General features: G+C 33.0%; 1 protein-coding gene across 7 annotated transcripts in view; it reads left to right on the top strand.

Annotated features, from left to right (window-relative positions):
- eya (eya transcriptional coactivator and phosphatase 2) overlaps window positions 1–26,079 on the top strand; it is a 702,296-nt gene extending 676,217 nt beyond the window's left edge. For all 7 annotated transcript variants that reach the window (XM_081744300.1, XM_081744325.1, XM_081744316.1 and 4 more), the window contains 7 exons: window positions 12,248–12,337; window positions 13,791–13,849; window positions 14,238–14,404; window positions 17,307–17,421; window positions 19,052–19,173; window positions 20,506–20,606; window positions 22,554–26,079. In XM_081744300.1, coding sequence (XP_081600426.1) covers window positions 12,248–12,337; window positions 13,791–13,849; window positions 14,238–14,404; window positions 17,307–17,421; window positions 19,052–19,173; window positions 20,506–20,606; window positions 22,554–22,634 — 735 coding nt within the window. In that variant the 3' untranslated portion in view covers window positions 22,635–26,079. The remainder of the gene's footprint in view (window positions 1–12,247; window positions 12,338–13,790; window positions 13,850–14,237; window positions 14,405–17,306; window positions 17,422–19,051; window positions 19,174–20,505; window positions 20,607–22,553) is intronic.
- Window positions 26,080–26,487: the final 408 nt, after the last annotated feature.

Below are 26,487 nucleotides of genomic sequence, written 5' to 3' on the forward strand. Positions count from 1 at the left end.
TACTTATTATATGTAAGATGAAGAAACAAGATACGATGTCATGATTACATGAGTACAATGTAAACGCAGAATTACAATCTAAAAAATATGCAGTATAGGAAAAGAAAGAAACTTATTTCTCTACAGAACGACTATAAATAAAAATCATGCTGTATAAGATTTAATAGCGACTTGTTTGTGATGACGGCACGCTAGAGGAGTGTTTTCTAATTTACCCTCTATAAAGGCGTTACTGTTTACAGTTTTATATTTATTTCTTAATTTTTCTCTTATGCAGCACCCTAAGTAAAATGTTAAAACACACGAAAAAGGAAGAAAAAAAAAAGGAATTTTCCATTTCTTTGAATATCTTTCATAGAGAGTTGAATGTCAATGCACAGTATTCCACTATTTGAAGATAAGAAAATCTTATTATAGATTGTGTGGTCCCGGGTTCTATTCCCGGTGGGGGCACTCGGTCGAAAAAGTGTAAAAAGCTTTTTCAGGCCAGCCATCCTGAATGAGATTTTCCTGTATTTTCCTAATTCACACCAGGCAAATGCCGGGGTGGTACCTAACTTACAGGTCCCAGGCCACTTCCTTCCTTCCCTTTCCCCGGATAGTGTGCTCGCCGAGGAACGTCATCCCTCATACGTGACGGGCTAAATGGCCATAGATGCCGAAAGCCCAGAAATCGAAATCCTAACTCCTAAATCGCTTAGTATAGAATATATTTTAACTAAAAACATTAATTACTTACCAAGAATGTAATTACTAAATCTACAAAACCACTAGAAGAGGCAAGTGGCAAAAAGTGAAGATTTCAGTGTTAAGGTAGCTGCGAGTAGCAATCAGTTTTCACTTATGATTTTGTATTTGTTATTACAAGCGAAGTGAATAAGTGCAGGTTTTCTTTCTGGTGTTTATTTACATTTTTGACAGCAGTCTCAACTTTGGTATTTTTTTCTCACATAATTTACCAATTCTCTACTCGTGTAATCTAAATTCATAGTGATTTGTATATAAGCTACTTAAGCTTCCATTAAATCTACATCGGTTCCTATTACTAGACTATTGTCATTCGTGTAAGGATTTTTTTTTAATGAACTCTAGATTAAATCATATCGAGAATCGAGAGTCAGTTAAAAAAATCTGCCAGGCACGGGAACTTACTATAATACACCAAAGTTTGTAATCCTAGTCTCACTTCTTATTTATTACAGAGTTCGTGAAAGTTACAATTGAAATTACCAGAGGGTAGTCATTTCTCCAAACTTCATTGTGCCTTAACCGTATGCACACCTCTAGATCTTAACTACTCTCAGCAGCACTTGTGCAACTTCACAGCATTTCTTGGTCCTCAGCGTTCGATTTCCGTTCTCTTCATACTATAATAATCTTAGAGTTAATTCAGTGCTAACATTGAAGGAAGTGATGTTTCTCATGACTGTTTACATAGATAAATAGTCCATTTAAGAAAGCAAAAAGAAAGAAGAAGAAGAAAAGAAGGAGGCCTAAGCTGATAGCTTACCCACAATTCCAAGCCATCTGTTGACTCTGTAGCCACATATATTGGAATGATATTGTCAGACTTTCGTAGGGAGAGTTTGAGCTCTTTCAAATGAACTCGAATCCTCATCAAAATTATATTTGTACGATTCAGCGGAGAGTAGAATTTTATTTGTAATTGTAACGCTCAAAATGCTAATGCCATAAGATTGTGATTTGCAGACCAAAAGTGATAATTATAAGTTCTGAAATTAAAAAAAGAAAGAAAGAAAGAAAAAGGAAAAAATAGAAAATATACATCTTTCAGTTTTACATCCTCACGATTATGTTCTTCAGGCTAAAGAGATGGATGAGGAATGAAATCGAATATTTATTAAATAATTAGTGAAATCAGAATGTGGAAGTATAGGGAGAACCCGGGAAAACTCACGGACATGATGTAGTCCACCACAGACTTACATGGCCCAGGATCGAACCAAGGACCCATAACAACAGAGATGAGCGCTGTCCCGCATTACCTTTTGAGATAAAGTTACACATAGTAATCATACCTAACGTGACGGGCGAATTTATATCCCTTACCACCACCATACTAGGCAGGCATATTATTAATAATAATTTATAATGAAATACTAATCGATTGTCAAACTTGCAACGAATACCTTCATTTAACCGAGAAACAACCCTAGTAGAGGTCATCCCAGAGCTGAATTGCTGGCTACTATTGACGTATTGATAATAAGTGTGAGGAAGCTGAACGCCACTTTATGAGGCTCATTTCTAGTGAAATATTGTTGTGGAGCTGGCTGAAAACAGTTATATAGGTATACGTCACAACCCTGTGAGTTGGCAAAATGATTCACCACTCATATTCGTTTCAAAGAAATTAACTGACTAACTCAGAAGAAATACTTGCGGTATTCTGCAATGATGCATATCAACAACCGTAGAACAGGAGTGCTCAATGTACTGGCTTTATTTGTTATCAGCACATGTCGTCTGCAAATAGTTTACTTTCAGAAGAGGATTTTCCTTTTTTCTTTCTTTCTTTCTTGCTTGTTTGCTTTATCTCCCTATGTGTACGTATGTATGTTTTTTGTGGAGATTTGTCAGCATACAAAAAGCATCTTGGTAATTTCTGCCGGGCACACTCTTCGTCACAAGACTGCTTTCATGCGTGGAGTGGTGTAAGATGTTTATCGGTGGCAAGCGCCGTTCGGAGAGAATTAAGTTTTTTAAGGGATTCGTTGTTAACCCGACGCCCGCGATGGTCTTGCCCAGTTTGCAGGAACGCCTTCTCCGTCATCATCGTGATGTAAGACATGAAGCATCTGGAACGATGCATATATCTTGTAAGCGTGCCGACACAAGCCGTAGGTCATACCTTGCCATGGATGGATACCTGTGCTTTATACGCCATCTTAATCTCTAGAATGGATAAAAGAAACACATCAGGAACTGATTAATATAGCTCTTAAAATAATCCAGATTATATACGTATATTAAAATAATGTGAATATTGAATTGATTATTTAATAAATGTGTATATGCTGTAAAGATGTAAAGATGCCGATATTTGTGTAGTGGCTGATTTAGGGAAAAACAATGAACGATCATTTCTTCACAGACCCACACTAATGGATATATACGAGTAGTGTTCAACAATTATTGTATCTAATATACGAGGATCTTTCCATAAAATCACCCATTACAGAAATCCACTTCGTCCATCTACTGTATGTTCTAAAGCTGCCACACCTTGTAAATAAATAAATAAAAATAAAAGCGTTGGCCAGCAAGCTGTTGTCCCACAGCATGTGTAAAATCGCATTATTTTCAAACTCCAAATTAATTAGTATTTGCCAAATAATCTGAGAGCAGCATGCTTGACATATTCTTATAGTCTTATCATAATAACTTCAAATCACAATGTTTTTAGAATTATATCGGGATGTGCATATGTGTAGAATGAATCAATGCTCTATTGCTTTAGAATAGAATATTTAATTATGACAAACAGTCAAACTACTGTCTCGAATATGATACTCGGACATTTTACAAATCTCTTAAATCAATTTAAGTTAAATGAAAACACAAAAAGCTTTAACTAAAATTTAACTTTGCGGGCTCTTTTGGCTGCAAAGGTTTTTAGAATGTCCTCAAAAGATTACTTTGAAGTTAACTTATGCTCGATGGATATGATCCAAAAGTTGGTGAATCGTTGTTGTCCTGTTAAGTTTCTGAGCTAATTTTTTATGATCTTTACTTTGGTAAAACTCCTTTCCTTGCCTTACAGTGAAAATAAATATTTGCCCAGTTTTGAACCTCCCAATCCGGCGCCCGGGGTACAAACCCCGTTTGCCCCCCCTTCCCCCCGTTAGTTACGTCACTATCCGTGGTGCATGTAAGTGAAAATAAATAGTGTATTGGCGGTGGAACATCAGTAAACTGGAAGTTATATTTTTTTCATTAAAAAAATAATAATATTCAAGTTTGCTATTGAAAGATTATCTTAGATTATAATTGTAATATAGAAAGCCATTTAGAAGTTCCTTAAGTTCACAACAATGGCGTCACCACAAACTCACTTTTGAAGACCGTTCTGGACTAAGCGAGGGTTATATCTTCAGATTCACAGTATATGTATTATTATTATTATTAAAATTATTAATAATAATAATAATTAATAAAAAATAAACATTATTCGTTAATATCACTGTATTATGTACTATTTATTTATTTAACAGTCACCAGATACAGCTCAGAGGCCATTTTATACTGGATATCTAACAGCAACAATAACAATAGAAAGGATTTGGGAGAGTATCGGCCAGGGACTGTTTAGTAGGTACTATCCCGGCATTTGGCTGGTAGGACTGAGAAAAACCTCAGTCAGGATGGTCGATAGCGGAAATCGAACCCATGCTCTCCCAATGCGAAACCAACGCTCTACCACTTCAGCTACTTCGCTCGGTGATAAATGTGATTTAAAAGAATGATTGTGAGAAACTAGTCGCAACACTTTCCAACCGAAATTGCCTGTTTGGGCACCGTGAATCATTAATGGCATGTTCTTGATATCTTATGTATATTTATTAAGATTTTCCTTTAGGAAGTGATACTTACTAGTTAAGACTAGTTTGCGGTGTATTTTCAAAAAGTTCAAACTTCAGTGTAAACTACAGGGTCATGGAAGGGTAGTCAGTACGCCTGTTATCTCGCAGACGCCCGTCCGTTTCTTAGCTATTTCTTCCAGGCATGCTTTCGGGGGAGAGGGGGGAGAATAAAGAAGTAAGCCATATAAGGAAAAGTAACTGTTCTTAGCAAAGGGGTATTATTACAATGATTTTTTGAAAGTGTATTTTTGTTTGAGTCTAGAATTTTCTTTCTTTCATTTATCCATTATTCTCTCATGCTTCGCTGTTGTAAATGTGATATTGAATATTTTAATGACATAATTTGCAGTTATGTTTACTTTATATAAAAGGTAGTGCATATTATACGACGCGTTTGTGTTAAAGAACCGACAACGATACATATAAAGCGTTATTATCTAAAGTCATTCAAGCATTACGATGTATTTGAAACAGCTGGAGTAGTCAACAAGAATCAAACCGTTGAAATTACACCCCCACGGATGCAGACCTTCTTCTTTTTGTCCTTTTCTTTTAGGCTGTTAAGTCAGGAAAAAATAAAAAAAAAAAAAAAAAAAAACGCAAAATGACTCACGGCTGTTAGAAAGGAGATGAGTTTGTAAACGTTGCTACTAGATGGTATCCGATGTCAGCACAAGTGCTGCCGCAAGTGGGATAATGTAGAATTACAATGTGTCATGCTAGTCGTTTACTTCAATCGACGGAAGAAATAATGTTGTGATAATAATTATAAAATGAAATATTTAATTTAACGTCGCACGTTTATGGCCTTTAGACTAAATGAGATGGATGATTAATGGGAGTGAATAAACAGTAATGAAAGAATTGGTGGAATGAGTATGTGGGAGAAAATGATAGAACCTCGATAACACTCGCGGACACGACGATCTCGATCACTGTTAGAATCTTTATAATGTCAGTCAAGAAGCATTTCAATATTCAAACAATGAACTGAAGTATTAAGCAACTCTTGGAACAATATAATTGAATAAAATTCTTCGAACAGTTCCTCTATTAATTAACAAAAAGTTCAAAAATGAGAGAAAAAATTGAACAATTACTTAAATAATTTTCACAATACTAGAAATAAATAATCCTAACTATATATAAAGCTACATGAGCTGACATAAAATAACGGGTACCTTTCGGTTGACGTGAAAAGTTGAAATTTGGCATGATTGTAGCTTTCCGGGACTAACACGCAGAAAAATTGCCAAAAGTTAATATTTTTAATTTTTAGGGAGTCTAAAGGGGAATGAAGAAATTCTCCATATCATTTAAATGGACCTTTTTTAAACCTATAATCTCATATTTAGGTTTGGAATTGGAATACAAACTTGAAATTCGGTATGCTTGTACGTTTTCGTTACCATTACCTAAGTAAATCAGTAATAATAAACATTTCCAACTTTAGAGTGGTTTTATGGGGAACTAAAAAATCTTCCTCATGTTATTTATCTGAGTCATCTTCTACACCCTAAAATGTTTAAGCATTTCCGACAAGATTAAAATGATAAAATTTGGTATGATTGTAGCCTTCCGGGACTAACTCTCAGGAAAATTACCAAAAGTTAATACCTTTACTTTTTAATGAGTCTAAAGGAGGATGAAGAAATTCACATGTTATTTAAATGGGCGTTTTCTTGGGATACAAAATCTTATCTGTTTTATAGTTGAAGTACTAAAAGAAACTTGAAATTTGGTAGAATTGTGGGTTATAGAGGTGCGAGGCGGTAGTCGAAGTAAACGCGGGGATCACTAGCGCATTACTTTACAAAGATTGCTATTGTAAAGATATATGAATTTGTTAACGTATTTATATACATTATGAGCTATTTTATTTTAAATTGGAACATTTTACTTTAAGTTTTATAAAAAGCATTATCGTTTAATCACTGTTACAATTGGATTTCAGTATTTTTTTCTAAGTTCATTTACTTTACAAACAAAGAAGTTTTCTTGCTGTTTATCGTCTTATTCTTTTATGTATAATTTCTTAATCAATAAAACAGCAAATTATTTCCCTATCCGCATTCCTGTCATCACTTCACCTACGATTGCTTTATATAATATGCACTTAAAAAAACTGTCAATAAACTAAAAAAATAACCCAAAAACATTAAACAAAACAATTTTAAAAAATAATCAAAATTAATTTTCAAGCCAAACAAAATATAACAGCGCAAGCAACGTTTTTAAATTTTCTAAAAATTATACCTTACTCTAACTCTAAAAGCATTTGCCATCATTAACATTATTTGATTATTAATAACAATGTGTTGTCTTTTATAAAAGTAACTTCAATCTTAATTAAATCAACCACCGCTAAGTCACTAACTTATTTAGTTAAATCACACTATCTCCTAATTTCCAACTACTGCACAGCTCAGAAAACCAAATATACAGGGTTTTCATAAAGTCTGGACGGATTTAATTCGCTTATAATTTACATAAAAATGCTCATATTGAAATCAAATAAAGTGCAAACGGTAGCGGAAGGATTAAATTTTTACCTGTAATCTGCACCAGCTCAGTTCATTCACCGCCACACCTCCAACTGAGCGCCATTTACGTCCACACATTCGCGTAGGCGGCGCTGGAATCCACTCACAGCGTTCCGCCGTGTTTGATCCGAAATGCCAGCCACAGACGCCCTGATTTTGTCCTTTAAGTTCTCCAAACCAATTGGCTTCTTTGCATAAACTTCCGTTTTCACATGACCCCAAAGCCAGAAGTCGCAGGGAGTAAGGTCGGGTGATCTTGGCGGCCAAGCGGTCGGGCCACCGCGGCCAATCCATCGGTTAGGGAATTTCTCGTCAAGGAACTGTCTCACCTTGATTGCATAGTGAGGGGGTGCCCCGTCCTGTTGGAACACGATGTCGTTCTGGATTCCACGTGCCTCCAGTTCCGGAATGAGGTATTTCTGCAACATATCCAGGTACGAATCTCCATTCACGGTCTCCTCTTCAAAAAAGAACGGTCCAATCAGGTGATCATAGGACACAGCGCACCAAACGTTCACTTTAGGGCTATCTCTCTCATGTGTCTCAAATTCCTTTGGGTTTTTCGTGCCCCAAACGCGACAGTTGTGTCGGTTAACCTTTCCGGAGACATGGAAGGTTGCCTCATCTGAGAACATGATGGCTGGAAGGAGAACGTCGCCATGTTCCAACTGCTTGAGTATGGCGTCACAGAAGTTGAACCGGGTGTCCAAATCTTCATCATACAGATCCTGGACTATCTTGATTTTGTAATCTTTGGCCTTGATCGTCTTCTTGGCTATCTTAAACACGGTTATCTGTGAAATTCCGAGTTCCATGGACCGTCTAGGAATCGACTTCTGTGGGCTGTTGATGATGCTTTCCCTTACCCTGCTCACTGTTGCAGGCGATGTTGGCGGCCTCCCACTTCGAGGACGGTCCAGGACGCTTCCTGTCTCCAAGAACTTAGCATGCCACTTTCGGATTGCACTCTCAGTCGGTGCCGGCTTTTTGAACTCTTTGGTGAATTTTCGACACACCAGAATTGGTGATTTTAGCTCTGCATACCACAGAACACATTGCGCTTTCTCTTTCACCGACGCCATCTTTGATACGGTAAAAAAATAGTCTTCTCAGAGGAGTTTTTCATTTATTTATTTATTTAAAAGACACACACACCAATACAGCTTGCAACTTACTTTTAATAGTCAACATTGAAACAACAATGAAAACAACAATGGATGGAATTTGGTAAGAAACTGACCCTTGCCCTCCCTCTCCCTCTCTCAACGTGTTCAGAGTTGCCGCTTATCTAACAGTGTTGCCAAGTAAAAATTTAATCCTTCCGCTACCGTTTGCACTTTATTTGATTTCATTATGAGAATTTTTATGAAAATTATAAGCAAATTAAATCCGTCCAGACTTTATGAAAACCCAAGCACCAACCTACAAAAAAACACCAAAGTCTATAAATAAATACTAATAAATTAACCAGTCCTAATTACTATTTCCCTTCACACCTATTTCAATCATTTCAACATCACGATCTATCTTTATATATATATATATATATATATATATATATATATATATATATATATATATATATATATATATATATATATATATATATATACAATTTTATTTAAATCCAACCCAAATCAAATCCCATACTTTATACTCTACCAAATTCAAAATTCACAAAACCCTAAGCACAACTTATCAATTAAAACATCCCCAATATACAATTCATTTACTCTTTATCTAAGCTTTTAAACTAAGAGAAAACAACTGCACATGGTGAAGATGCTGGGATGCAAAAAACAACTGCACACTATAAAGATTATGAACAGATGGTGTGGGCAACCATCATCGTGGTTCAGGTTGGGCTTCTTCTTGTCAATGAAAAATATTCGGCAAAAAATTGTTCGTAATGCTTTTGAATTTTTGTCAAAAGTTTTGAAGCCACTTTTATCTGGTTATGTTTATTTCAGTGTTTATTAACAATGGCAAAGTCTTAGTTTGCATGTTTTATGTTCTCTATATGTCCCCTAATTCTTAAATTGAAAGCGCATTTGGTTTGTCCTATATATTTTCTATGTTATGAGCAAATAAAACACTTTACTTTAAATGATTTCTTCCTTCCCTTTTTTCTTTGCTTTTAGATTTTAACCTACTTATTTTTCTTGTTTGCAATCGATTCAGCATCTTAAGAAAATATATCCTCACCATCCAGAAACTACTCAAACCGAATATGATTTAAGTTCCGGTTTGAATACCGATTTCCATAGAACAAAAACGGTCAAATATATCGAGAACAGGATTCTTCCAGTCAATTCAGCATCCCATAAGTAGGTTCCATCTTTTCCAGTACTCCTCTGTTCAAACCAACGTTAATCCTCATAGAACAAAAACGGTAATAGATAGCGACACGCGTTTTTTTTTAAAAATCAATTCAGCATCTGAAGGGAACATACTGTCACTTTCTTCTGCACTTTACCGAAACCAGAAGTAGTTGAAATTATTTTTTACTACTACTACTACTACAACTACTACTACTACTACTACTACTACTACTACTACTACTAGTATCATTATTAGTATTATTAAAAAAAGAAGATTAAGTGACTATCTTACTCTCCCTCTTTTCCCTTTCATCTCATCCTCAGAATTGATTTCTTCTAACTAGTTTGTTTCCCAATTTTTATAATGATCTTTAATATTCTTCTTTTCTCCTGCTTGCTGATACATGTACTATGTGCACTTCTTTGCCATTATCTAGATTGTTTTATATTTTCCCCTGGTGGTACATGGGGTTCTTGGTTCGATCCCAGCTCGCGCCACGTGAGCTTTGTGGTGGACAAACATCGTGTGCGTAGATTTTCTCGGGGTTTCCCCCACTTTCTTCATTTCATCCATTTCTCATCATCAGCGTCTCCTTTAGCCTAACCGGCATAATCGTGAGACGTAAAACTGAAAGATTTCATTGTGTTTTTAATCTTCTAAAAAAAATATTATTCAGCATACTGATGTTTCACATGTTTGTTGTCTATTTAAATTATTATCTGTAGTTGTCATGTCTGTGCTCTATATAGAATATGGTAACGGACGAATTATTTGATAAAGTATTATTATTATTATTATTATTATTATTATTATTATTATTATTATTATTATTATTATTATTATTATTTTTACCCGCTCTCAGAATATCTGCTTGGGCACATATCCTCAGATCTTTTCCGTCCTCTCCATGTTTTCACTTGTAATCTTCATGTACTTTATATATATATGCTACTTTTCTTTCTCTCTCAAAGTCAAACTCTTTTATCTCATGTGATGAAAAACAACTTCTTGTTGTGATGTAGCTACGTGGCATGCTGAGCGATTGACAGCAGAATGGAATTGTGTGCCAAACTTTGTCTACGCCTCTCCAGGCGTGTATTTCAACGAAGCCACCGCGGCACATCACATTCGCTGAGAGGTGATGTCAAAACGCCTGTCTTTTAGTTGCACTTTTTTTTTTTTGTTCGCTGTGGAATCCAAAATCCTTTCACAAAACAACATCTTGGCTTTATTTGTTCTCTACCGTTGTTGTCATGTTTATTTGTCAGTCATTGCATGTGGCTATGGAATCTGTCCAAAGATAGTGTCAGACAATTATGTTATTTTGTGTATCCCAGATAAAAGTTCCGGAGTAATAATAGAATGACTTTTATTAATATGTTATTGATTAAAACGTGTATTTCTTGTTTCATCATACATATCAAGAGAAGCGGTTAATATTTGTGAGTAGGAACTGAGAAATTGATAATCGGTTATTTTCCGTGTAAAATAAGATATAATAGGGCCGGATTGAGCATTGTAGGCATTACTTTCGAAACCGCTCCTTCCATTCACCCATCAAAATTGATGTAATGTAATTTCAAACCGAAAGCATTGTTGGTGCTGTGGTCTATTGTGTGTTTTAATAGATTAAAACAATTTTACACACTGGAAGCTTTCAAAATGTGGATGTGGAAGGGAATGAAGAAAATTAGCTAGGTCGAGCGGAAAACAAATGACAGCGTGAAAAGAACAATTTTAGATATTATTAAGAAAAGGGAAAGTAACTAGTTTGGACATTGGCTAAGAAGGAACTGCATCATGAGAGACGTGGTAGAGGGTATGGTGGTAGGAAAAAGAGGGAGGGGTGGAGACTACAATTGAGGGGTAAATTTGGATAAGGGCGTAATAGCAATTCTTCAATTTTTCAGGAGAGCAGAAAAACAAACGCCCTTATCCAATTAACCAACGTATTCACACACTATTTTTGGAAACAGGCGTTCGCTACAGAACAGAGATATTACCTCAACACCACCTAGACACATACGGACATGCTCAAAAATAGGTCGATACGCCCTTATCCAAATTACCCCTTCAATTAATGGACGATATCAAAACAGAAAAATCGTACGTGAAGATAAAGACGTTAGCGAAAGACCGTGGAACACTGAAGCTTCTCAGCTGCGGCAAGTGGCCTGCCAATCATGGTAGAATACCTATGATGATTATACGTACTTGAAAAAAAGAAAACATATTATGTGTATATTCTGTAATGCAGAAACGCTCACGTTGAAAAGTTCCTTTCTGGTAGTACATTAAATTAATTTATTATGTAATATATATGGCAGGGGCGAGGAAGCCAAATATGTCGCCCTAGGCTCCAGCTTACTCAGCCCAGGCGCTAATCAGGGCGTGAGAGATGAGCGTTTTCCACGAACTTCACTCAACATCAGCCTTTTGACATTTATGTGTCCCTCAACCTAACCATCGTCACGTTACCTCCTATTTATTAATTATTAGACCCTATCCTAAAGACTCAAAGAAGCCTGGTTACAAAATTAGAACACAAGAGAAATAACATTTTTCATACTTCACTGACAGACTTTTGTTCTGCTTACTTCTCGTTCTCGTCGTCAAAAATGTTGATATTGCCAAAGGTTTTGTGTTATTTTCAAAATACATGTATTGTGTATGTATATAAATTAATTATGACAAAAAAAAGCTTCCCACTACTTAAACATACTGCCACCGTGTACTAAGCGTAATAATATATATATTTTTGATATATATTTGTTGCAGGACGTTCAAAACGTATATCAATTGGGCTTAAGGATGGAAGAGATGGTGTTCAATCTCGCCGATACGCACTTTTTCTTCAACGATGTCGAGGTAAGTTTTTCTTTCTCTCTGTATTTGCCGTGTGATACAAAGTCAACCTAATATTGCACTAGCAATATTGTCTACCTAATAGATTTTTAAACACATAGATTTTTAAGTATATACAAAGCAGAGCTTCTAATAGATTTATATTTGCATTTAGTGTAACGTAACTTACTTTTTTTTATATATATATATAATAGGTGCAATAACTGGTATGAAATCTGTCTCCTGAACAAAAAAGTAATATATCAGGATTAATTTCAGTTGATATTTTTTAACGTTAAAAAAAAAAACTTTTCATACTATTCGAGTTTCATAATTGATATATTTATTTTAAATGTTAAATATTATTATAATGTGGTTTTATTTGTTAAGGTTTTCGGTTTCAATGTGTTGAAAAAGATACCGATTTAAGAAAGAAAATCGCATCACTGCTGCTTTTCTCCTGTATCATCAGTTTACGCGTTAAAACAATACATCCCCCGCCAAGTGAACTTTGTGGTGGACAAACGCCGTGTGCGTGGGTTTCCTCGGGGTTCTTCCGTTTCCTCCCACTTTCTTCGTTCCACCATTTCATTCATTACTTATCCTTACCGTCTCCTTTAGCCTAACCGGCATACCCGTGGGACGTAAAACTTAAAGATTTCATTTTTAAAACAACACATATATTTCTTCCCGGCTTCATCAATCAAACCTTCAAAGTTCAACCTCATTTTGTCCATGAGGAATGTGAACTCTGATTTTCGGCGATATCTGTTTTCGTTTCCAGAGCGCGCTAGCGCCTATGTGCTAAGAGGACAGGATTGCCAAAATTATCAGCAAACCAGTTTTTTTTTTTTTTTTTTTTTTTCAAATGTAGTCGAATTTAAAAGTGATTCAATTGAGTACACATGAGGACCATAGAATACATATACATGTATATACGTATGCAGGATGTGAGGATGACACTGATGATTCGCACCAAGTCTTTAAATCAGCGTAGAATTTAGTATACTATATTCAGTTATGTGGTATCATAAAGTAAACGAAATTTTAAATTGTTGCGTAGTGTTAATAAATACTTCTGTATGCCATTGTAGAGGTGTTTCTATTATGCCTAGATGATTAGATTATAATATTTGATTTGGATATGTGTAGTTTTTCTCTTTTTTTTATTTGTATTTAATGTACTTTTATTATTTCATTATTCTGTAACTTCCATATAAAATTGTGCTGGTACACGAACATAGTTCGGTAGAATTTTGCTAGTTCACGACCTTATAACGTCTTAAATTAGAACTAGTGTGTGATACTGTTTGATTTGCTTCATCAAGACTTCTAAAAACTTTTCGCTTTAAAGCCCAAAATACCAAAGAACTATTTAAAATCAAATTTTATGCTTGTATACACACTTAAAGTTTCAATATTGTATATTAGATCATTTAAAAATATAGTTGTTATTATTGTTATTTTAATATTTCAGGACTGTGACCAAGTTCACATAGACGACGTTTCGTCAGATGATAACGGACAAGATCTCAGGTAAATTCTGTTACTTTTCATTCATTGTAACGTTAAATTAAATGAAAGACATTATAATTTCTTTTTGTTTCTCACCTTGAACACTGGAATTTTAATTTCCTTAATGTTATTAATTCATTTATGGGAATAAAAATATAATATTAGTTGATAAATGAAAACTTTGTCGTATTTCCTCACAACTCAGAATAATTTTACAGTATTTTATTGTGGGAGCTTGCTGATTGCAGTCATATTCGAATAAGAATAACATGACAGAATGGTAATTTTGAGTTTAACTATTAAAAAAAAAATGAATTTACATTAAAATTGGCTAATAAGAAATTGCTACATATAACTAGCAATAATATTTGTTATTTAATACTAATATTATTGTCTTTTGTTTCTGCAGCACGTACAACTTCCAGACGGACGGTTTTCACGCGGCCGCAACAAATGGAAACCTTTGCCTCGCAACGGCATCAGGTGTTCGCGGAGGAGTTGATTGGATGCGAAAGCTCGCCTTCAGGTACAGGAAGATCAAAGAGATCTACAACAACTATAGGAACAGCGTGGGAGGTAAGGCATAATAGCATACTCAAAGTAAACTTAGAACACATGAAAGAATTCAGATTACCTATAGATTGTCATTAGGTAGTAATAGCAGGAAGAGAAAGACAAAAGCAAACAGACGTTCATTGTATTAGAAGGTTGATATCGAAATTTTATTGGAAATAAAAAGTTAAATTACATCTTAACACTAACAAAATTGTTTTGCAAGGAAGAAATAGCAGTGTTTTCTTTTAGAAAAGCATTTGTAAATTAGGTTCACTAATAACCTATGCTTAGTTAAAACAGTGTAAATATGGTTCCTCAAGTATGAAACAAAATAATAGATGTTAAAAAAAATAAATAAATAAAGGTAACTCAAACAACGGCTACATTAGTATTTGATTCTAAGATTTTTCTTTGGTGCACGTGGTCTCGGGTTCAATTCCCACTGGAAGACCACAAAAACTTTAATTTCACAATCATTCGTTTTCAATAGTCATTCATCTCCTTTAGCCTTAAGGGCATAGCCGTGAGGTGTTAAAAATTAAAAATAAATAAATGTTCTGTAAGCTCTTTCTCTCTCTCTTTGAAATGACTGTTTATTTTGGTGCACATCTGAACGACGTACATGCGCACTGGTTGACTATGCTTGGGTCATTTATTAGTACACCTCATTTCGTTTCAATTTACACATATATTTTTCTTAAGTCTCCCTGTTGAAAAAAAAAAAAAAAAAAAGCTTTTCCATTGACCATTAAAAAAATCCTTAATTATACACTGCATTCTTAACATAAGTAATCGATCCTTTCATCATTTGATTTTTTTATGCTTTCAAATTAACGTTTAATAGGATGTTTGTTTCATGTAATTGTATTCTAAATGACAATTAGGAGAAATTCTTTAGGAAAATTTTACTTAAGTCCGAACCCCTAACTTTTTTATGGCCCATAACTCGAGAATCAAAGGCTTGCACACCATACTATTTCATGCTCCCCTCCAAGTGAGCTTTATGGTGGATAGACACTGTCTGCGTGAGTTTTCTCGGGATTCTCCCGGTTCCTCCCACTTTCTTCATTCTGCCATTTCATTAATTTCTCATCGTCACCGGCTCCTTTAGCCTAGCCGGCATAATCGTGATACGTAAAACTTAAAGATTTCATTTCATTTTCCATAATATTACATATGCATACTAAGTTCGTCACGGTCTATCACGATCTCAGCGTCGTTGAACTTCGGTTGAGCTTCATTGATCGCATACGATATACACTATATCTTTGTAATTAAGTTCTATATTTTTCAATAGAAAAATGCATGAAGAATGAAAATGGAGATATTTATTATCTCTTGGTGATTTTGATTTGTTTGTAAAGTATAACTGCTTTTGTGTGTCCAGTAAGCCTTCTAAATATTTAACTAGCGTTATTGTTTATATAAGCGACATTAGTAGGAGTATTCTCAGCTTATTGTTTGCACCTCCTGTTATTAGTTTATATATTAGAAGTAATGTGATGCGGTGAGATTAATAAATTTGACAACTTAAGATTCACACATTTCTGTGAACTTTTTCTGAATCAGAATCTTGACATGTGCAAGTTAACGATCTCTCTGTGAAGTTGGTTGTCACAGTAACTTGACCACATTTTGAAGTTAGCCACATTTCTATGAAGTTGGTTGTCAATGTAACTTGACCACATTTTGAAGTTAGCCACATTTCTATGAAGTTGATTGTCACAGTAACTTGACTACATTGTGAAGTTAACCACATTTCTATGAAGTTGTTGTCATAGTAACTGGACCACATTGTGAAGTTTGTAAAAAAAAAAAAAAAAAAAAAAAAAAAAGTGGAAGATAAAATATAATGTTAGTAATATGAAACAAAGACGATTAAATATATATTGTTAGTCGTCTCAGTAATTTGATTTACCAATTCAGTAGGCTATTAATTTCCATAAACTCTCATTTTTTATATTATGCCATCTCTTAGACAGTTTTTTGCGAAACCGTCAAGTGTCAGTTTTAGGCAGATTTCATAGGAAATAAATTATAATAATAATTTCATTAACTGATAAAACAGGTATAAAATGTACAATTTATTATAGAACTAATTGTGGCTGATTTTGTGTAAAGAGTACTTGATAAAAAAAAAAAAAAATGTTTTTAACCTCTTCAGGTTCTGTGTGTTGTATGCGACACACAATATATTTCAGTAAGCTGAAATGTATGACTGAAGTGTATGCTTGCGGATCCAATGTGTCACATACGACACACGCAATTTTCGAGTTCTCAATTTTCAAAATTCCAACTTTAGTGAATTTTTAGTACTAAATGATAATAATTAACTACATACAGAAGATTCGTCATAAAAACATAAAAGCTGCTGGGAGTGGACATGAAGAGGTTAAGGCGAAGTCCGCCTGAATAACTGTTGTAAATTTTCTCATTGCTAGTAATGGGACAAGTCTATGTTTGGTTTCCTTTTAATTTTTGAAAGATGATACGTCGTGGGTTTAATTATGCGTATCTTATTAAAATGCATTTCTCTCAACTTTTCCCTGTGTACTAATTCAACTTTCCAATTCAGTAATTTGAGCAAAGCTAGAAGTAAGGCAAAGTATCAAACCATCAAAGATACTAAATCAGTAGATGTATAAATTCACTTCAGTGATCTTTTTGTTATTACTTTAATATATTATTAATATTTATATTTCTGTTGAAACATGCTCTGCGAATATTCGGTAAACTATTTATATAATATTGGGAAATAACTGAGAAAAGTGATATATTCAAAGTTGAAATCATGTTCGTGAATTCAGGATAACGTTGGATACCATTACATTTGTTAGCTATAGAAGCACTTTTCGTAGAAGAATTATTACAGGAATATCTTTAAAGATAAAATTCTCATAGTGAAATCATGTATTTCTTTTAGGCCTTTTAGGTCCGGGAAAAAGGGACCAGTGGTTGCAATTAAGGTCGGAGATCGAAGCTGTAACGGACAACTGGTTAACGTTAGCCATGAAGTGCTTGACACTTATTAACTCGAGGTAAGTGCTCTGTGTTAATTAACTTACAGAGATTTACGATTTTATACATACATTCATATATATATACACACACACGAACTTTGAACTTATTTTGTCAATAGAAAGAAGTAAACTATTATATGTTTGAGATTATACATATATACAGTATATATTTATGAAATAGTGCATCATATAGCGTTAGATGGTCTGTTAAATCAATATACAGTAAATATTACAAAATTGACAATATCCTAATATGCTGAGGAATTTTAAATCACCTCACTCACTTCAAATTCTAATTCCTGAAAATTCCTAGCTATTCCAAGCTTTCTTCTTACTCCTGGGACTTTGTTCACAGAAGATAAAAGTAGGAGCAAAATAAATAAAAACATCAAAGAAATATAAAGAAATGGACTCAGCGGAGAGGAGCAATGAAAATACATCTTGCTACTAAAGTTTTCCTATTTTTATCCTCCGTGAACAAGGCTCCAGGGGGTGAAAGCTTTCGAAGGGCAAGGGTCTTCAGGAATAGAAATTTAAAGTGAGTGAGATATTCACACAATTATTTCATCAGATAGTAATTATCCTACTAAATTGAATTTAGGTACTACATTTAAACAGAGGTGAAATTGAGAAAAAGGTATAAGGGAGATTAAAGAAAGACAGAAAGTGCAGATTAGTGTTTTCACTTTGTTATCGTTAAGTTCTGAGTGCGTATATGATTTTACTGATCCGTCAAGCAAAATACTAAGGTGATGTTACAATTTTATAGAAAAAAAATTCAAGTCTCCCACCGTTTATTTTTAATTTTGTGGATATTTCCATGAGAAATGGCTTTAGTAGCTATAATAATAAGTAAACCTTCATTGATTAAGTTGCTGAGTGTTATTTGTTGAGTGGGAAAGGAAAATTCTGAGACGGCATCTGAATGTCCATTTTTTTTTTATAGAGAACGTAAAAGTTAACAATTGTACGAGTCAGGGGCGTCATTTAGGGGGCAGGGAGGGGCAATTGCTCCCCCCCCCCGAGTTTGAATTTTATATAGATTTTATCAACAGAATAGTAGAAAATCAGTGAAAAACGCGAAATTTTACTTATATCAAGGGGTCTGCCCCCCTCCCCCAAGCAAAATCTGAAATGACGCTCCTGATACGAGTACTTCCCATTTGCTGCATAAGTCATAAACAACACATTTGTATTAAATACCCTTTGAATAGAAGTATTCTGTTAACGTTCTTATTTTTACCACTTAAATTGTCTTAAAGTACTCTTAAGTGAAATGTACACATTTCTACAAATTTGACGACACTAATAAATTAAACAGTTAATGCAAAAGCGGGAAGAATTGAGCAGATCAGTTTTGTAGCTATTAATGGCGACTTTCCCGTAATTTTCAAAAGAGATCGATATATGTAAATATTTAGGGTGGGCAAACCATAAAAACAGATTTCGTTTTGAATGTTATTTTTTGATAGTCATTGATATGTTTATAGTTGCAGACGGAATATTCAGGGATCGAAGCGTAAATAACAACATCTTACTTTTGCTACAGATATAAAATGTTTTCACCTTTGTTGAATGACCAAGTCTCTCTTTTCCTTGTTCTGATTTGAGATTATTATTAAATACATTTTTGTCTTTCTTCTGTTAGGTCTAACTGTGTAAATGTGCTGGTCACAACAACACAGCTTGTTCCTGCTCTCGCCAAGGTACTCTTGTTTGGAATCGGGGGCATTTTTCCAATTGAAAATATATATTCGGCCACAAAAATAGGTATGTATGTTCGCTTTCTAAGTTGTCTTGGTTATACAATAATGCTTATGTATTTTAATAAAGGATTTGTTTATTATAATGTAATTTTACTCTATACACAACTTCCAAACTAATCAGTGATGCATGAAATTTGTGTGCAAAAATATACAATAGCTGTAGAGTTTGATACATCTTATGATTAAAAAAAATTCTTTTTTCAATTCAGTGTTCCTTTCAGTAGCGAAGCTATATGAGAGACAGCTTAACTGGGATCCGAACCACATAAGCTTTTTTTTTTTTTTTTTTTTTTTTTTTTTTAAGAATTTAATGAGCTTATTTGACGATAAACTCACTGCAAGGCAGTTCTGCCGCCTTTTTCAAAATTTTCATTTGTTATGTTTTTGATATTGCTAAGATATCCTAAGATTAAAAATTTTTATTTATTATTTTTATTACAAAATCCTAAGAAAATTACTACTCTTGACTAATATTTCAATACCGGTATATGCAGTGGTGCTATTCAGCCTGTCCTGTTGTTAAAATATTTCGAGTTCCCAGAACCGTTTGATATATCCAGACAAAGCAGTAAATTTTATCCAGTTCTACCTGGGAACAGTAAATTTTAGTTTAACTACTTTTGCTTCTAGAAATTCTTTATAGAAACAGCTACAGGGTAAACATACGGTCTCTCAGAACAAGGTATAAGCGTTTATTTCTTAATCTCAAAAACTCAGATATCAAGAACGAGAACTGGGATCACATGAGTGTTGTGGAGAGCTTTATATATATTTGGAACGCATAGATACCATTATCAACAATTATTGATTTATTGCTGGATTAAGGTCTTTCCAATACTTTACTTTGTATGGTTTGTTTCCTAAGACAGATTTATAATGTATCTATTTACCTCTCTCTCTCTCTCTCTCTCTCTCTCTCTCTCTCTATATATATATATATATATATATATATATATATATATATATATATACACAGAACCAGTTGTTAGAAAATTAAAATAGCACCACTGGGTACTGGGTATATGCAATATACAATTTAAATATCACTTGAAATGTATTTTTAAAATAACTTCTTTGTAGTTCAGCATGAGGTCTGGAAAGTGCGCTGATCGTTGAAAGGATGGAATGTCGGGTTATTATTCCACCTTGATCTCAATATTTGAAATTTGAAATTCAGTGCCTCCTGAAATAACTTGTTTCTCTGTATGGATTATAACATTTTCAATATTAAAAATATTATTGTATATTGATTTGTTGAACCAAACATATGCAGCATTATATTGCATCGTGCTGTTTTAAAGAAGTTCGTTGTATATCTTTTTTAATTTCCTTGTAGGTAAGGAAAGCTGCTTTGAGCGAATTGTATCCAGGTTTGGACGAAAGTGTACATATGTTGTAATTGGTGATGGAGAAGATGAGGAAGCCGCGGCAAAACAGGTAAAAAGCAATAAATAATTTCATTTCTTCATATATACAAGATATTTATAAATAAATAAAATATTAAATGTATATGTTATAAGTAAGGTAAGGCATACTTATCGGTAATTTTCATACAAATTATTCAGTGGCCTAGGATAATGGGCTGAACCCATCTTCCTAACTTTCAGCGTTACTTCTCTTAAGAATCCTGCAATTTCAATTTCCCTAAATCCATTTTCCATGAAACATGTAGTCTGTTTGCTTGAAATGTTAAGAACTACCCCATATCTCACACGGAAGTATTACGCAATCAGTAAAGCGAATGTTCATGTAACGCAATTACGATGACGATAAGATTATGCTTATTATTATTATGCAATGTGTTCACTTTTAATTATCATTTCCCACTCAACTAATTTCCTCTTCTCTGCATTATAGATCTGCAGATGGTCCATTACTATGTCTTAGACAATCATTCTTTAAAAAGAAAAAAATCAATCCTGTATCACGAATTACACATTTCATTAACTAATGCATGTAAATCTTGTCGTTTATAAATCACTTTTAAAACTTGCCACTGGACTGTGAAATTAATTTAATTTTACATAGCCATTGAAAGCTGTTCACTGGAATTCACAGTCTTCTTTATGAATAAGCTCTGAAACTTGGTAATGGTGAAGTGATTCAACTTGAAAAATGTTGTTTCCGTTCCTGTACTATGTTCTTATAATCATCATCTCCTGGCAGAAGCAGAAAGCAACGGATAAGAACTCGAATAGCGGTTCAGAAATTGCGTCTTATGTAGCCTTAGAGATCAAAGAGAACGTCAAGCTTCAAGGAATCACTGTAGTAGTTACTCATTTACAGAACGAAGAAATCAAAAAAGAAGTCCCATTTCTACACAGTGCATTCCTGTGTCAAACTGTACTCTAATAAAAAGTCAGACTGAAACCTTGCGTATTTTTTTCAAATCAGTAGCTAAGTCATTAGCTTGTATGTACGAACTTCATATAAGTAATCTGAAAATCATTAGTAAAATTCTCGTTATGTGAAAAATAAATAAATATTTAGAAATAAATATTTAGGAATAAATACTTTGAGATGAAAGACAAAAATGTAGAAAATTTTCTATATAGTATGCTTTTCATAAACAACTGTCATGGTTTTTAAATTTGAAATAAAGTTACGAAAGCTTAATTCGATTCACACTAGTGATGTAAATATGGATACGAAGAGCGAAGGTGCGAAATTTCCGAACACATTACCTTTACTAATTGTAGTTTGAAACTAACTTACATTCTAGTATCATTGGAAATCAAATTCAGAATAATTTGGATGAAGCAGAATATATACTAGCGAAAAGTCTAGTACGTATTTGTTCAGAAAAAACTATCAATTTTATATACATTAAAGCTGCGAATCTGTTAGATATACTTTAAAAAAATCTGTGTTATCCTTTTTTGTTGTTATAAGATATCCAGTTCACAAAACGACAACGGGACAACAGATGCTTCCTTCATCATGAAACCAAAGAGTTTAAACCAGATATTTCGGTAGCCATAGTTTTAGTTTTACTAGAAGGCCAGACTTTTCTGTTGGTACTTGTTTGGGTCATTCTTGTCCTGTCCCATTGTAGCAGGGCCGGGATCGATAGCGGTGCATGTCAATATAATATTGTAAAATCTTCGCAAAAATTATATTTGTTTTATCAAGAGGATTTCTAATTAATATTTCGTATATATATATCGAAGGGTTTCAACATTCGACTTCTTACTTCATTTAGGCGAGACATTAATTCACAAATGTAAGAGTAGTATACGTACTTTATTACACATTTCTAGATTTATTGTAGTAGATAACAAACAAATCAAAACTTTTACTCTTAGTTACATATAATGTAATCTAATACATTTTATGTATAATAATACAAATACATTTAAACGCTCTATTTTTATTATGTTTCAGCTCAATTTTCCATTTTGGAGGATCTCTAGCCACAGTGACACTGCTGCCCTCTATAATGCACTAGAAATGGGATTCTTGTGATGTGATTGAATAACTTCAGTGGTCTGTGATTAACATTATTATGGCCGAAACGTCAAGTCATACAAATATGTATGAAAATACACTGAATGAAGACAAATATATCGCCATGTTTGTTCTGGTTGATAGAAAAAAGTTTATTCATGATTGATTTACAACATAAACAGTAGCACAAAAAATAAAGAAAGAAAAACTTAATACACAGATGTGTTTTTCCGCACAATGTGCACGTAAAACTCACAAAGTGAAAAAAAAAAAAAAAAAAAAAAAGTTTTGCAGTATTTGAGTCACAAGTGAGAACTATTCATGTATACTAAGCACAAGTAAAGGATACTAATGACGTCATTGTGTGTGTGATCTACTTGAGTATTTCACGTGTTAAACGTTTTAAAAAGACCATCGCATTAAAATCAGTGAAGGTTCTACATAGTGTACAATTAAACAAACCGGAAAGATAACGAAGGGACAGCATATGGTGTATCGTCTTCTAGAGAAAGCAAAGCTAAAAGCTAAGAAGCTGAATTTTTCTTTTGTATTATATATAAATATATTTTGTCCTTTTTTTATGGGACCACAATCGTGAATAGAAGGACATTGAATATACGATAAATGTGAAAGACTATTCTATAATATACATATAAATATATCTATTGACGAAAATATAAATATAAATATATATATATAAATACAAAGTAACTTCTATGTAAAACAGAGCTTACACATCAGAAAATGTCATTAAACAAGATATCGTATATGTTCCCCTTTTTTCCCCTCTGAGTGCAGGGAGAAAAGAAATTTCTTCATTCAAAAGGAGAGGCTTACTTCATTGTTAAATTTGTACACTTTTTAAAAACAAATCATGTGAATGCACAACGGAGAGTAAACAATTCTGATATTTCTAAGGTTTTACAGAACTGTACTTTGCTGTCTATATTTACATTTGAATTTGTAATGATAAGTTTTTAATATTTCCAAAATGCAAAATGAAGTAAATAATTTTTATTTTTTAAATATATATTTTAAAATTGTAAACAAGCAGTAAAAAAAGTAAACTTATTTTTACAAAAACTAAAAAATATGTAAACACAATTTTTAAAGGTACTTTTAAAGGGAGATTATGTCAATAATTTTGTGAAGTTTATATTAATTAGAGTGGTTACTACTTGGTTTGTTAATTAAACTGTTACTTAAAAAAAAAATAACCTTCTCTAATGAGTCTCAACAGCTAAGAAGTAATGACTTGTATATATCATGGTAAAAAGATTCTTTACTCTTGCAGATGGTTTTGGAATTTTGGAATCAAGGTTGAAGATTTATTTTAGACAACTAATTATTTTGAGTAGTAAACTCATATGTACATCCTTGTTCGAAAAGTTCTTGATCACTTACCTTGTTTCAGAAGGTCATATTCTGAGAATCGTACTTCGGAAATTCTAATGTTTTGGCTCTAAATGAAGATCTCAACTGGTCAAGGAAAATCCACGTTTGTTTGGTTTAATTGTAATTGTAGGTTGGAGTACACCGCTTTTCAAAGTGACGTGGATGGCTTTTTTTTTACTTTATTTTATTTTATTTTTTTTTTTTTTTGAACAAGACTGTACAATTCTATACACCTGGAGTCCAAATTTTTCCGCTTTTTATTACTTTTTTTTTTCGAAAGCTAATAAAGGCACGGTGATAAAGTTTTCATATCAATCCTTAACATACGTTGTTGTTTACACTTGCTTAAGTGCGCACAAAATAATTAGCACTTACATTCATCCCTAATGTAATGTGTGTTGCAATTACACAACAGAAATGAAATCACCTGTCGTGTGTTCAGATAGAATACGAGAAAATATAAAATGGGAAGGTAGAAAAAAATGCATAAAGCCATTTCATTCGTCAGCCTAGTTGTGAAATATTAAAAAGAAATTCCGGTCCTCTTAGAAGTTAAAACTGGCGTCCTACATTCAAAAATGCACACGCTATATTATATCATTCAACAATATGTTACTTTTTTTTCTTTTTTTAAATAATTACATTTGCGCAATGATTAAACTGAGTGTACAAATTCAGAAATAACTGTTTGCTGGACTTTTGGAGTCAAGTGTCCGTTGCTTGGCAGGTAATGAGAAATCACATTTTTAACCTGGGAAATGTGCAAGGAAGGGGGATAAAACTTTTAAGGATGGAAGAAAAATTTTATTGTAAGTATTCTTGCTTCAGTATATTTAATAAAATTTATCAGAAGAGTGGTATTTGTTTCTGTCAAAATCTCTGTTTAACGTCTTTGATGACAAATATGCCTGAGCTCCAGTACGATCAGTTTTGTGTGTTTCTTACGTCTTTCTCGAAGTACATCTGACAAGTAGAGATGATCCACTACCCCATGAATATTTCTTTATATTTTCCGATATAGTTGCGTACACATTGGCACTGTATAAAAACGAATTCATTTAGTACTCTTTAACTGAACATTATAAAAAACTTAAAATCGTTATTGTTTCTGTAAGTGTGTTGGGAAAATATTACAAATGTCTGTTGTTGTCTTGTAAAACAACTTATAAAGAAATATAAAACATAACATCCGTGTTTTGATCGTATACTTAATACGATACAAAACTTTCCATGAGTAAATGGAGATTTGAAACTGTTGCAAACAGCTAGTAGGTATGTCTAAGTAATAAATTTTTAAATGACAGTATAAACAAATCTGTGTTGATATTAGAATGGAATCTTAAAAAATGTAACAGTTACATAAAATATTTCTCAGATTGTACATTAAATTTCCATATATAAAATCACCAAGAAATTTTTGATGGTTATTAAACATTAGGCTTAACTTGATTAACAGGATTTTTGTATTCAGTTTCTAGTATTAGTTTAGTAAATCCATTAAGAAAACGGTACCAAACATTTCTCGATAAGAAAAAAAAAATGTTTCTTCAATTTAAAATATAATATTAATAGTATTGTATATACAAATTTTCTATAATCGATCATGAGAAACTTACTCTGAAACTCTTGGGCAAGTTTGGTAAATTTTAGTATAAGGAGTATATTCATACTTTCTATTTTATTTATTTATTTATTTTTTTTTTAAATCAAAATCTTTAAATGTACCAAGAAATCCTATCAAGTAATGTTATTTATGAGAAGCATTTATACATTGTGTTTTGACAAAGTTCTGTGAACATTTATTATACAGATTAAGAACGTTATGCTAGTGGTGGCTCTTGAAGTAAGACACATCGGTAAAAAGTAAACTTTTATTGCTTTAAAGTAAGGACAGGAAAGTTAACTAATGTAGAAATTATTGGTAATTTAAAAACATTTGTGTGTTGATCGTATATCTAAAACGATACAAAATTTTCTGTTAGTAAATAGAGATATGAAACCTGTTGCAAACAACTAATAGGTATGTCTGAGTAATAAAAATTTAAAGGACAGTTTATATAATATATATATATATATATATATATATATATATATATATATATATATATATATATATATATATATATATATATATATATATATATATATATATATATATATCAAATATAATACACAGTTCTATGTTGATATTAGGATGAAAGTTAATATTTATTTTTTTACGAATGTGACTGGTTGTGCATTAGCGACATTTATGTACACTCATGTCCAAAATTATTGTCGCATGTCTATAAATATGTTGTTCTAGGAATATAATTTGATAACGAATTCGCCCGCTATTTCTTATAATGGTAGTATGTGTATAATCGGCAAAGATATGTATGTGGCAAATTTCATGTCAAAAGAGAAATAAATAAGAACAATAAAACTTTCTTCTCCACTTAGCAAGATTTTGTTTTTCTCATTCTAATTTTCGTAT

This window comes from Thermobia domestica, chromosome 2, assembly GCF_964235325.1.
Source record: "Thermobia domestica chromosome 2, izTheDome1.hap1.1, whole genome shotgun sequence".
Lineage (NCBI taxonomy): Eukaryota > Metazoa > Arthropoda > Insecta > Zygentoma > Lepismatidae > Thermobia > Thermobia domestica.